We start from the raw sequence: 16555 nt of genomic DNA, 5'->3' as shown, positions 1-16555 counted from the left end.
AACTTTTGGGGAATGCATTCAAATCATAGCACCTAGTAACAGATAAAAACTCTAGAATGCACTATGATTGGACAAAACTCTGATGGGCTGCCTCATATTTTTTTCCGCCTACTTGCTACCCGAGCCAGGGGAAGTGAATGACCTTTAGCTATTTCATGCAGATAGGTCAACCAAGCATATGCCTGAAATTTCTGGCTGTTATAGCTACTTTTGGGTTTGAATGAGAGATGACATTTCCTGTGGAGGAATATACCATCACAAATGACTGCCAGCGAGACCCCATATACTTCCCAGAAATCATGGAAAAGTTAACCCATGGGCCAAATTTCAGCAATGGGAAACAAAGGAAATTCCTGAGTAGGTAAATTCCCCCTTCTTCCTCCTTCCCATGGACTTCTTCAAGGAGTAGTAGCCTGGTACAACGTCTCTGGAGAAGTACCATGTGCCCATGGGATGCAGCTGCCCATATGACCTGCTGTATGTCTTTATAACTCATTAGGATGTTTGGTGCTGGCTGCATTGTGTCTCTGACCTTTCTGCATTTCCCTTTTTTGTCATTCTCACTGCGTTGGATTTCCCAAATAAAGCACAGAATGTTGATCCATGCCTCAAGTGTTTTTTCCTAGGGAACTTGGGTTAATTAGCCCAAGTTAAGATTTTAGTAAAATACATATTTATTGTAAATTGTTAGTAAGGAAAAACCGCTATTCTTGAAGGTATTTTGTAGATACTAAAGGTAAGTTTTAGGATTTCATTGTTGTTGTCATGAATGGTTTCTTAAAACCATCTGTTGATGCTTCTCAAGATGCTAATTATGGTCACACTTGGAAGCTAATTTCAAGTGGCAATAATGACTGTTCAGATAGCTGCCCATTGACTTTTGTGGTTTGCTTGACAGTTATTTTCTAGGAAAATATTATTCATTCTGAGTGGTAATGTGAGAGCTCTCCAGGAATTTGGAAAGGGAATTTAGAAGTGCAAGGAAAACACCAACTTCTGTAATGAGAAGAATATTGGAAAGGTTGAGAGGAGATGGCTATCAAGACCTGCACTTGTGTGACCTCCAAGACATGATACCTTTAAAGAAAACTGCCCCTGAGAGTATGGCTATTTAAGAAGCTCTCAGACTTCTTTACAAAAAGCAACAAATAGATGGCCCTCAGCTTATCCTTCTGGAAAGGATTTCCTGGCTTCAGTACGGTCTTATCCTTGGCTTCTTAGCTATATAGCTGTCCATTTCCATTTTGTTCAAAATTACCCTCTGCTGGTTTCCTTGGTCATCATTACTTTAACTCGTAATACAGCTTTTGTTGCTTAGTTTACTCTCTTTGGATTGACGGTGTTTTAGCCTTACTTTTCTCCATGTTCCCGCTTCAGAGATTCTTATTTGCTTCACCCTTCTCAGCCTCCACCAAACTATGCCCTGCACATTATTCACCCTGGCCCCAGCATTCAGAGAAGCAGAAATGAGACTGTATTGACATTTTTCCTTCATTTAAATTATTTTTACTAGAAGTTTTTTCTTCTTTTTATTCTATTTTCAAATGTATAATTTTTTGGAGTAGTGATTTTCAAAGTTTTGGCTTTAGGAGCCCTTTCTACTCACAAAATAATAATAATTATTATTTTAATATTATATTATTATTTATTAATAGTATATTTATTATTGAGACAGGGTCTCATTCTGTTGCCCAGACTGGAGTACAGTGGCACAATCTGAGCTCACTGCAAACTCCACCTCCTGGGTTCTTTCTGCCTCAGCCTCCTGAGTGTCTGGGATTACAGGCATGTGTTGCCATGCCATGCCATGCCATGCTAATTTTGTATTTTTAATAGAGACAGGGTTTCGCCATGTTGGCCAGGCTTGTCTCAAACTCCTGGCTCCAAGTGATACACCCACCTTGGCTTCCCAAAGTTCTGGGATTACAGGCGTGAGCCACCACACCCAGATATACAAAATTATTGAGAATTCAAAATAGCTATGCATATTTGCTGTATGAGAGACTAAAATGGATATTTTTAAAATTTACCAGTTAATTTTTAAATTGCAATAAACCCATTATATTTTAACATAAATAAAAAAATGTCTATACTTTTCAAAATAAAAAATATTTAGTGAGAAGAGTAGCATTATTTTGCAAATCTCTTTACTATCTGATCTAATCGAACACAGCTTGATTCTCATAAAGTTTTGCATTCAATTGTTGCCGTTTGTTGTTTCGTTTGAAGTATGGTCATTCCTCAGTATCCATGTGAGATTGGTTCCAGGACCCCTGCAGATACCAAAATTCACAGATGTTTAAGTCCCTTAAACTATAAAATGGCATAGTATTTGCATATCATTTATGAACGTGCTCTAATATTCTTTAAATAATCTCTAGATTATTTCTAACACCTAATATGTAAATGCTATGTAAACAGTTGTTATACTGTCTTTTTATGTGAATATTTTAATTGTTATGTTATTTTTTATTGTTGTTGGGATTTATTTCCCAAATATTTTCCATGCATGGTTAGTTGAATTGAAGATGCTGAACCCACAGATATGGAGGGCTGACTGTATGTGGAAACAGTCTGACCTTATTCACATATGCAACTGGAAAAGGGAGAACCCTACATATACCCTGAAAGGGTCCCAAGAACCTGGAATCACCCTGAGACCATATTTTAAATTGAGAAATGATGATATAGAGTATCATGGGAAAATAATAACCTTTTTAAAAAATGTTTTTATAGAAAAATTAATTCTGAATTAAAAGCAAATGATTTTAACAGAAGTTTGCTAGCCCAGACTTTTTGCAATCTGGCCTGTTCTGAGTATTTTTTGAGTTTAGATTATTGAACTTTAGATCATTTAACTCTCAAAGAACTAAAAAGAAATAACATTTTATGTAATATGCCCTATACAACATGGTAATAGGTAAATTTGTTCAGAATGCGTATTTGTATTAGAAAATATTTGTTTAATATAAATATATAATGTGAAAAAATTAAAGGATTCTACTATCTCATTTTACTTTGATCAGAAATATCTGAAAAATGGCGGGGGTGGGAGTGGAAGAAACCTATATTACAAAAACTCAAATATATTGTGAGAAAAATAAATTCTAGTATAACTGTCTTAATTGAGGAACACTTGTGTCCTTAAAATTTTCTTTAAAGCATTGTGCAATAGTGACAAATTCATTTATTTGGTATTAGCAAGGACATCCTTGTTGACCTGAAGAGAAGATGGTGATCCCAGCACTTTGGGAGGCCGGCATGGGTGGATCACGAGGTCAAGAGATAGAGACCATCCTGGCCAACATGGTGAAACCCCGTCTCTATTAAAAATACAAAAATTTCCTGGGCGTGGTGGTGCATGACTGTAGTCCCAACTACTCAGGAGGCTGAGGCAGGAGAATCGCTTGAACTTGGGAGGCGGAGGTTGCAGTGAGCCGAGATCACGCCATTGCACTCTAGCCTGGCAATAGATCGAGAATCCATCTTAAAAAAAAAAATCTGTATCCGTATGTTGTAATAGCATCTGCAGAAACTGAAATAGAAGATGACAATGCCATCTGACTGTTCTAGTAACGCCTCTCTTTTTCAAATATCTTTCATTCGTCATTTGGTATAAGTGTTTGTCTCTTGCTAGATAATTTTTACAAAATGTATTTTTTTCACTAAATGAAAAAACTTTTAGAGTCTTGTGCTGCCATTCTACTACCTCCTGGACCATGCTGCCTATACCCACTGACTGGCTATCAGCAACCCACATCTTACACTACTTCCATGTACCTGGTGCACATTCTAGCAAAACATTCTCCATTTTGTATTAGCAACAGTGTGATTTTTTTAAAGGACTGGTAATGTCAAAAGTCTTTTAGAATAAGCCCACTGTTTGAATATTGGCAGCAGTTGACTCAGAAAAGCTGTCTTCCACTGAAAAATGGAACTTTTAAAACAAAATTGATTTGTAACTTGCATTCTTCCATCTTTCACTATCTTCTGTTAACATTGTGTAGATCAGTTACATCTCCCAAATTAGATTGTAATCTTACTTTAGGAAGGACCATATTTCATTTGTTTTTTCCTGTGACCCAATTATTTAACATGGGGCTGAGTGCTTAAAACCTATTTTAGACCTACCCTTACTGTGTACTGTACATTCATTACATAGAAACTAGATAAATTACTCAGACATTCTAAAATTTCCAGTTAAATAAAACACACTTTTTGGTTTTTAAATTTTATCTATTTAATATTCTCTGATTTAGAAGTTTTGACAATATAGTGGAAGTTATGATTCTCTTCTGCCTCACAAAGCACATAGATGTTAGTAAATTATTTATCTCAGTTTCTATTCCAACCATTCATATTGGCTAGAGCCATCATTTTCTTAGACTTCTTTACTTTCCTTCAAATTATATCACCAGTGACATCAAAACAATTGACAAGATTGCTGCCCAGAAGTAGAGAAAACAGCAGAATTGAGGTACAAAACTAGGCAGCCTGCTAGGTTTTTCACCAGTTAAGTGATTGCTCCTACATCAGCTTTCAGTATGGATTCAAAAGAGTTTCTAGGCAAAATTCTAAATTGCTCTTTGGTAGGGCCCATTTGGGTTACTGGTAGGTGGTCAAAACTTTGAATATGAAATAAACTGATGGCAAGAGTTCTTATGAATGAATAATTATGTTATTGATTGATTAGTCTGGGACATGGAAGAAACTGAGAGAGTAATACTTCAGGATCTTAGGTAAATGTAAAATGAAGGGAGCAACTACTACAAGCAAGCAATAAGGGAGTCCTCAGTGTCTGACAACATTCATTCTTTGAGGGAACCAAGCCTCCCATCTCCCTCAACCATGGTCAAAGGAGGGCACTTATGACCCATTCTTGGCCTTGTCATGGTTACATGTCTCCTACATCCAGGAATAGGCATGTAAATCAAGCAAGGCTAATGAGAATACCATTTGAGATTAGATAGATGTTGAGAGACGGCATCTCTCTTATCTTAGAAATACAGACTTGGAGCTTCTGTGGCCATGTTTCATGCCATTTGGAAAGGAGAGATATAGACAGAGACACAAACATGCACAGGGGAGAGAGAGGTTATTTGAGTCAGAACCTCTTAATTTGGTTATGTCTGCAGATAGATCTACTCTGACATCCCAGTTACATGTGCCAATAAATTACCATTTGGGACTTATTATGTGAGTTTGAGCTGAGTGTTTGTTACTTGCAACTGAAAGAGCTTTGGTCAATACATAGTCTGAATCATGCAGAGTAGCTATGTTTAGTGTCCGTGGAAGACTGCTGAAACAGCCTCCAAAGTTCTTGGGTTAGAGAGCACCGAATGTATCAAGATGTGTGTCTTCCTTTACTCCTTTGCTTCTAAAGCGCCAGAACCTATCAATTTGATGTACAGTCACTTGAGTTAGGTTATTTCTTACCAACTTGCTTTTCTCTATTCACAATGAGTCTTCCCTCTTATGTAATGGCCTCATATTAACTGTCAGATATTAAAATGTACAGATCATATATTCATTCCCTCCTCTAAGAATTTATAGCTGATGTTGCATTTTTATGTGAGATGTTTATAAATATTTTAAGAAGTATGCTGGGTTGCACAGACTGGCATCCAAACAACAAAAGTAAAATACATTTTTGTTTTGTAGTATTGCAAATTGATTTTAATAGTTTGACTTTCTTTAGCAAGAATATATTAAAACATTCTGAGCCTCTTGATTGCCTGTATGAATAACCGAAACTTTTATTGCAGTTTAAGAGGCCTTACCATGACTATATGGCTATTTAATGTTTTATTGTATATATGGGTGAAATAAACTCTTGAGGAATCTCTCACTGGGCTGGGAACTCCTTAAGATCTCCTTGTAAACATTTTTTCATCTCATAAAAACTGAAGGCATTTATAAATGGTGACTGCTTTCTTTAAATGAGGTACTCTAGTGTCTGGCAAAATTGTATTTGCCAGAAAAAAGAAATGTGAAATATATGTATATGTTGCAACCAAGAAAAAGAACATAAAATGTTTGAAAAATTCTTTTGAGTATTCATTCCTTTTTTATTTTTAAAGATTGCATGCTTGTTGGTTACTGTTTTCATTAAAGAATGAATATTAAATAACTGGATGTTGTTCATCATCATCTTGAAAGTTGTGATTGGTTATCACCATTGACATGCACTTGGATTTCTCCTGAGGCCAGCCTTTTCTTCCTCAGGAGAAGTAACTGAAAGGGGAGAACCCATTTCCCATTTGAAGCAGTCTCTTGGATATGCCTACAGAGTTTGGCTGTGAATTGCACATAAACTTCTTCATTTCTAAAACCATGTAAACTCTTGCTACTTCAAAGGTTCAGGACAGCTCAAATGGCAGAAACCATAGTAAGAGTTCAGGTATTATAGCTATCAATTGTTTCGATAAATTTTGTTGGAGAGGAAGACATTAAAACCTTTATGTCTACTATATAACTTTTAGAGCCCTGAAATGCCAGCTTATTGTGATTAAAGAAGTCAGTCATTGGGCTAGAGAGAATATCCCTAATTTTGGAATATCCTGAACTAAACTGCCATTGTCCCAAACGTAGAGACCAAGTGGTGAACTAACTAGGATTCTTTCATGGCAAGCAACAAAAACTAACTCTGGATAACGTAAGCAGAAAAAGGAAATGTAGTGGCTCATATAATTAGAAGTTCAAAGGGCAAATCAGCATAACTGAATCTAGGGGGTTAAATTATATCAACAGTCCTCTTGCTTCGTAACTCAGCAATGTTTTTTTTCCCTCTGTTGGCCTCATTTTAATAAAGTAGTCTCCATATGGTATCAAAACTGTTCACTATTAGAAGCAGACTGTATCCTCTTTTGCTCTCATAATTTCAGAGAAAGATGGAATACCTGTTTCTTTATTTGTTTGAGCAAAATTTTTGGAGAGGCTTCTGACTGGGATGACTTGGGTCAGGTGAATATTCCTGACCCTATCACAATGGCCAGGGAACAGGATACTCTCGTTGGGTAGGTTGGGTTTTGTGCTACATCTGTGTGAGAAGGACAAGTGAAGTGATTGACAGCTCCAATGGGGTTTAGACAGACTTCCATGTAAGAAAGGAAGACAAAGAAGAAGGATAGGTTGAGATGAACTTGGGCGTTAGTTGTGACAGTGATGACTTTTGATAGGAAAGTGGGGAAGATGCCGTGTAAGGAGTCTGACAAGTTGTGATCCGTACTAGTTCTTGGCTCTGTCTTATGTTGGAAGCAGAGAGAAAGGATGTGCAGCTGAAAAAGAAAGAGAGGAAGGAGACACACACACAAAAGCTAAGGAATTAGGCTCTGCCAATTTCCTGATTCACCCAGGTAGTTATTGCTGTTTCTATTTCTCTGCTACAATGAAGGGGGAGTTTCTTTCAGTTTATCTCTTTTATTTTGCCTTTTAGGTGGACAAAAAAATCGTAAGAACTGAGATAGGAGTTCTTCTTCGCCTCTCACATCCAAACATTGTAAGTGGTTTTTAACCTACTATTTGAAATGATTTCCAGAGCTAGAGAAAGGGACCTTTGTCCTTCACTGTCAATGCTGATAATGGAAAGGGGATTCTCCCACCACTGATAGCTACCATGTACTAGCTCTTGTCCTCATCTCATCATATTTTCAATCCTTTGGCTGAATAAGTCTTACAAGTAATACCTCTGAAAAAGTTCCAAAATAGATTAGCAATATACACCATCTTTATTTTCATGCATAAAAGGATAAAAATCAAAGAGTTTTGTTTTGCTCTAAAAACACTGGCTTTTTCCTTCTTTTGTGTGCCTATCTTATTAATTTTCCATTACTGAAAAAGCCTGTGAAGAAAATACATTGCTCTCCAAAGTCATTTCAGTCTGCTTTGAGAGAGGATTGCTTCAAGAACAATGTGAAGATGCAAATAAATGATGTGCTTGAATGCAGAAAATAAAATGTTCTCAGAAGTTCTGCTTCAGGCTTTGTCCAGACAGCCTCTGAGGCAAAGATCTAGTAAAAAGCTTTCTTGAACTGATGAAGTGAAAAAGAACAAAATCATTTTCCAGGTCGTAAGTTGTTTTTATGAATTAAGCCATCTACTTCAAAAAAGCATTTTTGCCCATTTCTCTGAGGAAGTTGTGACGTCCAAGGGGATGGCCTGCAATGCTTAGGTTCAAGGCAAAGTGCTTAAAATTTAATGTATGAGTTAGGGAAGCATTCAGCTATAAGTAGCAGAAAACTTGAATAGGATGATTTAAACAAATATTTTCCATATGTTGCAAGCAACAAAAATCAGGCAGTTTTCTGGCTCAGCTCCTCAGTGCTGCCATCCAGATACCATCCTTGGTTCTGCCATTCTCAGTGCGTTGACTTTCATCCTCACGCTTTTCCCTCCTGGGCCTAACATGGCTGTTCCACAATTTTTGCAAGTCATCACGTCTATATTCAAAATAGGAAAAAGATGGAAGGATCTCAGCTGCCAATTCTCATGAGAAGAGTAAAAACTTTCTCAGAAACTGTGGCAGCAAAAGTCTCTTCAAATTTTGTTGGCTGGAGCTAGTCACAAGATTACCCTTAACTGCATGGAGGCTGTGAAATTAGTGGCTGAGACCATTCATAATCTACAGTGTGGGGCTAGACACCATCTCTGAACAAATCAGAGTTCTCTTCATATTAAAGTAGGGAGAAAAGGGTTTTGGGTAAGCAGTTAATAAAATCTCCCATACTCCATCACCACTTTTACATTATCCATCTCTTCTCTCCAAAGATAAGTCAATGTAGAATTTTCCTCAAGTGTAGGATAGTCCTGGTTACTAGATTCTCGTATATATGGAGAAAAATATCTAAAACTGGATTATCTGAATGTGATGAAAACGGTGGTATGCTCAATCAACTCACTGTCACCACTACTTTTCTGAGGATTCCTTCACCCACTGACACCTTTTTAGATATTGATTGATATATCCTTTACATATAGGCAGATTTTAAGCTGGTCCTACCCTGCTTCAGACCCCTAGTTTTAAGTTCCTAATTCCCAGAAGAAATAGGCGTTTTGTACTTCCAGCCACCATGATGCCTCAAATGGTTTAGGAAGTTGTGTTGTTTTTGTTTTTGATTTTTGAACAATTCAGAAATTGGGATGTTTCAGAAAAGTTAGAAAGTGTTTCCAAGGCAGATATTTTTCAACTGCCAAAAGGAAAAATGTAAGCATTTTATAGGAACTTTGAAAAAAATGAGGTAACTGATGAAATCAATAACGCAGAAAGAGAGTGAGAAATAGCTAGCTGATACAAGAATGAGGAAACTTTATTAACAGTGATCCAACGTATTACTACTGCAGAATGTTGTTTTAGCCATAGTGTTAGCTATTTCCAAGAAAGATGGAATAAGAAATTTGTGATATTCTTTTTTTATATCTTTCCGTAGATAAAACTTAAAGAGATATTTGAAACCCCTACAGAAATCAGTCTGGTCCTAGAACTCGTCACAGGAGGAGAACTGTTTGATAGGTGAGTTGGTTCTGGAAATATAACCACAGAAAGGTTTGCTTTTGGCCACCAAAAAGTAATCTAAAGGACATTTCTCCTGAAACTTTTTATAATGACAGACTATACTTGTTGATAAATTCTACTAAAAAAAGTCTTAAGAAGAACGTTGAAGGAAGGTGGGTAGTGGTAAGATACAGGTACATGAAAACTTGAGATATTTAGTGAGTAAAAGGGTAACACTATAATATCTACTTACCTTTGCAAAGAGTTATCTCCTCAATAGAAAGATAGAATGTCTAAAATCAAATTTAAACTAAATAGTAAGATTTATGAGACTATCTTAAGAAAATATTTGATGAAAATTATAGAAAATTAAACATGTACTCTAAGTGTCCTCTGGTTATGATACAAAAGCTTATAAAACTCAATAATCTTCAAATGATTATTTTTAAGCTTACTTTCTTTAGAAGTCTGTGTAAAGAGTTCCACGTTGCAAAGTAAACATGCTCTGTTATAGCCAATTATTGCCAACTTTGGTTTCCTGTTCATATGTTCATCTTTCAAAGCAGAGGAGTGAGAATGGAGGGGGATGGGAGTGGGGATGGGAGTGTGCTGGAAATCTGGCAGAGCGTAATATATGCAAACTATTTGTACAAGACACACAAACTTTATGTTTCCATAGTTGTTGCAGCTTACCCACCCTCTTAGGAGAATTCTGTATCTGTCCTGATGGGCTCTTGAGAGCCTTTTGCTGTGTTCATCAGGTAATCAAAAAAGAATGGAATTTAAAGAAGACAAAGAAACTAAGTAGGCATATTTAGAAATGGTAAGAAGCCATGCGTGAATGGAGAAGTTTTTTTAAAAAAATGGGGCAAGAGACAGGTAGAATGTAGTTTAGGGGGAAGACAGAAGAGACCGAGGGAACCACTGATGTAGCCTGAGTGCCTGGCTCACAGCAAGTGCTCCATAAATATTTGCTGAATGAATGAATGAACAACTGCTGCAATGAATGGGCTCTGAGGAGAAACATATCTAAAGGGGATTACTTTTGAATGTGTTGGGAGAGGAACACTCCTTCACTTTTGCCAGGGTCTGAATGTGTGCCCCCCAAATTCATTTGCCAAAAGCCTGATCCCTAAGATAATGGTATTAGGAGATGGGATCTTTGGGAGGTTATTAGGTCATAAAGGTGGAGCCCTCCAGAATGAGATCAGTGCCCTTATAAAAGAGGCCCTAGAGAGCTGCCATCCCCCTTTTACTATGTAAGGACACAGTGAGAAGGTGCCCTATGAGGAGGCGGGCCCTCACCAGACACAAAATCTCCTGGTGGTTTGATCTTGGACTATCCAGCCTCCAGACCTGTGAGAAATAAATGTTTGATATGTATAAGACACACAGGTTATATTATTTTTAAATAGCAGCTCAAATGAACTAAGACACCTTCCTTCCCACACCTACTCCACCCAGTTAAATTTGCTGCCTCTTCAAGAGCTTTCAAAAGTATTCATATTGTTTTTCAAAGGTTCTGTCTCTTTTCAACATTACACAGTGAAAATTTGGATCTTTAGGTGAGAAGGAGCAAAAGGCCTAGCTTCATTGCAACTATATATGTATGTGTAACAGATACACATCTGAATTTTGTTCATATATATGTTGAAACTTCCTTAAAGCAGGTTCAACATGATAACATTTTGACTGTTTTCACATTTTAAGAATAATAAGTCAGCTGAAGGAAGTGAGCATCAGTAGCCTAAAGTCATACAGTTCTGGTGGCAGTTGTTTTTTTGAAAGTCTCACAGTTGTGAATCCTGACTCTACAACTGAAAGATAACTAACTAACCTAGAATAATTTACTTAACTTCTCTGAACCTCAGAACAAATTTGAAGTGGCTTTATGTTGCTAATAAAGCTTAGATGGCTCTGATCCACTATGAAGATATTCTTGTTCACATATTTCCATGTCCTCAAGCAAGACTCTCCTGGACTAGCTAATTTGGATTTTGCCACAATATTTCTATAATGGCTCCTTTTTCAATACCTCTTTAGCTGACTCTTTTTCATGGATGTATTCCTTCTTTAGGTACATTAATAGAGTCAGTTTATAGTCAGATCCTGCTGGCTTTGGAGCTATGAGCTCTCTCTAAGGAGACCTTCCTTATTTCTCTGCTAATTATGGTCTATGAGAGAACTCTCATGTTTTTAAATTATAAATAATTGCAGGGCAGGAATGCCACACTGAAGCAATAATCTACTAATAGTATTTGCTATTTACTTACCTACTTCTATTGGTTTGAGTTAATTGGGAATCAAGGGTTTCTCCTTCTCTTCTTCCCAACCTTTCTTCCATGAAAGAATTTGGGATGAAATTTAATTCAGCTATAGCTAAAAATGAAACAACTAAATGCTATTGATGAATTTCATTTGGAGAGATAAATGGATGAAATATTCATATTTAACAGAAAACATCTGAAGAATGGCAGCCAGCCAGTAAAGCACTCAACTCTTAGTGGTTTTAAAAGATAGACTCTTTTCCTTTGCGTGGTGTGGTCCATAACATTGACCTAGCTGATACGAACTTGGGTCTCTCCATTAAGTTACTTAATTCTGCAGTTATCTTTAAATTTTATCAAGCTGAAAAAACATTCTGCATTATTATCCAATGTATTGATTTCTTTCTTGATAGTTAAAAAGTAATATGGACTGTATTTTGTACTTAGGTCAAAACAAATTTATTTAATTGTGATGATAAGAATTCATTCCTGGTCTAATGATGACTCTAATAGTATGTAATGAATGAACTAGGGGAGTAATTGCTGAAGAGATAATCATATGAGTCAATTATACTCAAAAAGGTTGTATTTAATTAGCAAAAAATCTATTCTATAATACTTATAAAAATTAAACATAGTCAAAATCCAAGTAGAATCTGCTATTTTATGTAGAATTTAAATAGTAAATTACATAGGACAATTTATTAGAAATTTTGGAATAAAATTCATGATTTGTTGTGCCCAAGAAAAATCTAAAACATAAATAAATTTGCACAATTATGACATCATGAGAAGAAGAAAGCTCCCATGAAGTTTCTGTTTAATCGTTCTCAGTTTGGTCTCAACTCTTAAAATCTCAACATCATTTTCATTGAATTATTGAAATGGACAATGAAATTATTGAAATTTCATTGAGTTTTGCTTTAAGAGCAAATTTCAAAGTTTTTTTCCTCAAAAATGATTGTATTTTAAGACAACAAATTTAGCAATATCCTTACAGTCTTCTAATTAAATCCAAAGTATTTTTTCTTGATTTTTGTCAGATAACTCCAGTATCTAAGTATAGTTTTGAATTTTTTAAAATTGTCATGGGTTGTTTTCTGTTTTCTTTTTCTCTTTTGTTTCATCAATTTTTCCTAAAGAATTTTATTTTTATTTAACTTTTAAGTTCAGGGGTACATTTACAGGTTTGTTACATAGGTAAATGTGTGTCATGGGGATTTGTTGTACAGATTGTTTCATCACCCAAGTATTAAACCTAGTATCCACTAATCCATTAGTTATTGTTTCCTGATCCCCTCCATCCTCCCAATTTCCACCCTTCAAAAGGCCCCAGTGTGTGTTTCCCTTCTGTGTGTCCATGTGTTCTCATCATTTAGCTCCCACTTGTAAGAGAGAACATGCGGTATTTGGTTTTCTGTTCTTGTATTAGTTTCCTAAGGATAATGGCCTCCAGTTCCTTCCCCATCCCTGCAAAGGACATGATCCATTTCTTGTAGTTTTTTGCTTGCCTGATTAGGCTTGTTCCAATGTCAAACATTATGTATAAAAGGTTTTAGAATTTGAGGCCTGGAATGCTGTTACCTTCCAAAAAAGCAGATTTTATTTTGTTGTGGCAGGCATTTAAGGTTAAGAAACAGATCATTTTACTATAATTGGATATTAGGCTAATTCAAAGCTGGGCTTCCTAATGGCTGGTGTATTTCTTGTCAAGTCTTATTCACAAGGCTTTGCTCTTTGAAGGTTTCAACTTTAAGCCAGGGCATTATACCAGGGCTCTTCTTACTTGGCAGACCCTGAATGCCAACTTCTGTACCCATAGCTCTGCGTAATGGCCAGAAAGTTTATTCAGCTTCTCAGCCTGTCAGCTGCTGTGTTGGAATAGGTGAATGCCTTTAGAAGGAAAGCAGAGGCATCAGATGGCAGCTTTGCTTTGCTGGGTTTTTCTTCTCTTCTGGTTCTTGGTTCCTAAATCCTTCTCTTCCTTAGTGTATTAGTCAGGAATCTGTATAGGGACAGAACTAATAAGATACATGTATATATGTAGGGGAGTTTATTAGGAGAATTGACTCCCACAATCACAAGGTGAAGTTCCACAATAGGCCATCTGCAAGCTGAGGAGCCAGGAAGCCAGTCTGAGTCCTCAGACCTCAAAAGTAGGGAAGCCGATAGTGCAGCCTTCAGTGTGTGTCCAAAGACCCAAGAGCCCCTGGCAAATCACTAGTGTAAGTCCAAGAGTCCAAAAGACTCCAAAAAGACTCCAAGCTGAAGAACTTGGAGTCTGATGTTCAAGGGCAGGAAGCATCTAGCACAGGAGAAAGATGGAGACCAGAAGACTTAGCCAGTCTAGTCTTTCCATGTTCTTCTGCCTGCTTTTATCCTAGCCATGCTAGCAGCTGATTGAGAATGGGTCTGCGTCTCCCAGTTCACTGTTAATCTCCTTTGGCAACACCTTCACAGACACACCCAGGAATAATACTTTCCATCATTCAGTCCAACCAAGTTGACACTCAATATTAACCATCACACTTGATAACTCTCTGATTTGTTCAAATATATATTTTTAAAAGTTATTTTATTTAGTTTGTTCTTAATTTTCTTGCCTGGAGCCTTGTCTGACCCACCATTGCTGACAGTAAAAATTCACATATGGTTTTAAATTTTGTTTACAGACACTAATGTATTTTCCTCATTTAAAAAGTCAGCTTATTTGGGCAAGCAGGATGAAAAGCAATATCCTCACTATGCAAATATGAAAACAGAATTAGTAAAGGTTAATGATCTTCCCCGTCCAGGCAACCAGACTGTCTTCTGATCCAACCCTTTCCTTCTTGTATGGCCTCACTTTCTTTCTTATTAAGTCCAGTTTGTCTCTTGCACATCATTTCCAAGAAAATAAATATCTATTTATACATGGAAAATCCATGATGTACTGATTGGTCCTATGCAAACCTATGTGTCTATGTAACCCACTCAATAACTCTCTCTTCACCTTTTTTGAGGCATTATTATCCATATTTTTTTCCAGAGCATAAACTTAAAAAGTTATTAATAAGTCATAAATTCAGACCTCACCTCCAGTCCTACTAGATGAGTCCTAATAGTAATCTGTACTTCAGCATTTCTGGATCTCTCATTCTTGGTGGAAACAAATTTAATATTCAGGGCATTGCTATTAGATAACAGTTTGAGAAATAGAACTGAGGCTGTTTCTTGTCCCAGTCTTTCTAGGGTTGTATCATGGTTGGTATTAGGATTTAACAAACTTAGGAAACGTCTGCATTTGTGAAGACCATTGTGTCAGAAATGAGTCATCAATGTAATTATCTAATGAGTGATTCTATAAAATGTGATTGTTCAGAAAGGATAATTAGTGAATATAGTGAGGAATATTTTTGAGATCCTATTGGGTTGCTGGCAGAGTGTGCAGGGCAATTTACTAACACGATACTATTTAATCATTATAGCAACACATATATAAAGTAGACTTTGGTATATACATTTTACAGACAAAATAACTGAGGATCAGAGAGGTCTGTTAACTTCTGTTAGGTCATCCAGCTTATATATGATCTAATAACAATAATTAAATAAGATTGGACTCAAGTATGTAACATTCCAAAGTATATAATTTTTCTACCATGTCATGCTGTTGCAAATGCCGGAACTCTTAGGCTTAAAAAAAATCTTCAGCTTAGTAATCTAACGTTTGTCTTACTTGAGTGCTGAGTTAACCTGAACTTTAATTTGTATATAGTTGTTTTTCAGTCATGGATATTTTAAATACATCTCTTTATGTGACTTTATCTGGCTATATGTAAAGAAAACTTATACTTTGATTTGGACTAGACTTACAGTTTACTTTTCCTAGAAGCTTGGCCATAAAATGAAAGATAGAGGTGAGGTAGTAGAACACACAGGATAAATGGAAATTTATTGTTTTAAGCTATAGGTCTAGGAACACATTGATTTGCTGATGGGAAGGAGCTCACAAGAAAGAGAAGCAGGAGAGATTTGTGTGAGAAGTACCTAAATTTGGAACAGCATTCTAGAAAAGGCATGAAGGGAATGAGATCTAGAGTTAGATAAAGGGATTTGTTTTTCAGAAAAAAACTCTTCTTCCTCTGAAGCAGAAAGAAAGAGACAAAGGGTCAAATGAGCTAGATTAATCAAAGCAATTTTGAAAAAGAAAGACTTTTGGAATAAGTTGGAAGACACTGTTGAGACTGAGATGTAATTGTACCTTACTTCCAAACTAATAAATTAGCCTATTATTCTTTTATGGATGCTGGAAAGCACATGATTCCTGGATCAGAGACAAAGGGCCTTATTACTCATGGCACAGCAAACATTATGGGCATTAGCAAGTCTGTCAGTTCACCTTGCCCTTTGAGTTCCATGGAGGCAGTACAGTGGGGCCAGATAGATGCCTACACCTGGAATTAGATGTATTACAAGAGGGGAGATAATTTTTTTTTTTTTTTTTTTTTTTTGAGACAGAGTCTCACTCTGTCGCCAGGCTGGAGTGCAGTGGTGTGATCTTGGCTTACTGCATCCTCCCCCTCCCGGGGTCAAGTGATTCTTCTGCCTCAGCCTCTCAAGTAGCTGGGAGTACAGGCACCCCCCACCACGCCCAGCTAATTTTTGTGTGTGTGTATTTTTAGTAGAGACAGGGTTTCACCATGTTCACCAGGATGGGCTGGATCTCTTGACCTCGTGATCCGCCTGCCTCAACCTCCCAAAGTGCTGGGATTACAGGCATGAGCCACCGTGCCCAGGCAAGGGGAGATAATTTAAA

General features: G+C 36.7%; 1 protein-coding gene across 1 annotated transcript in view; it reads left to right on the top strand.

Annotated features, from left to right (window-relative positions):
• CAMK4 (calcium/calmodulin dependent protein kinase IV) overlaps nt 1-16555 on the top strand; it is a 258982-nt gene that overhangs the window by 138571 nt on the left and 103856 nt on the right. The window contains exons 3-4 of the mRNA XM_050793067.1: nt 7436-7498; nt 9426-9508. Coding sequence (XP_050649024.1) covers nt 7436-7498; nt 9426-9508 — 146 coding nt within the window. The remainder of the gene's footprint in view (nt 1-7435; nt 7499-9425; nt 9509-16555) is intronic.

This window comes from Macaca thibetana, chromosome 6 (assembly GCF_024542745.1).
Source record: "Macaca thibetana thibetana isolate TM-01 chromosome 6, ASM2454274v1, whole genome shotgun sequence".
Taxonomy (NCBI): Eukaryota; Metazoa; Chordata; class Mammalia; order Primates; family Cercopithecidae; genus Macaca; species Macaca thibetana.
Note: the sequence above shows the minus strand (reverse complement) of the source record. Positions and strands in the feature narration are given on the sequence as shown.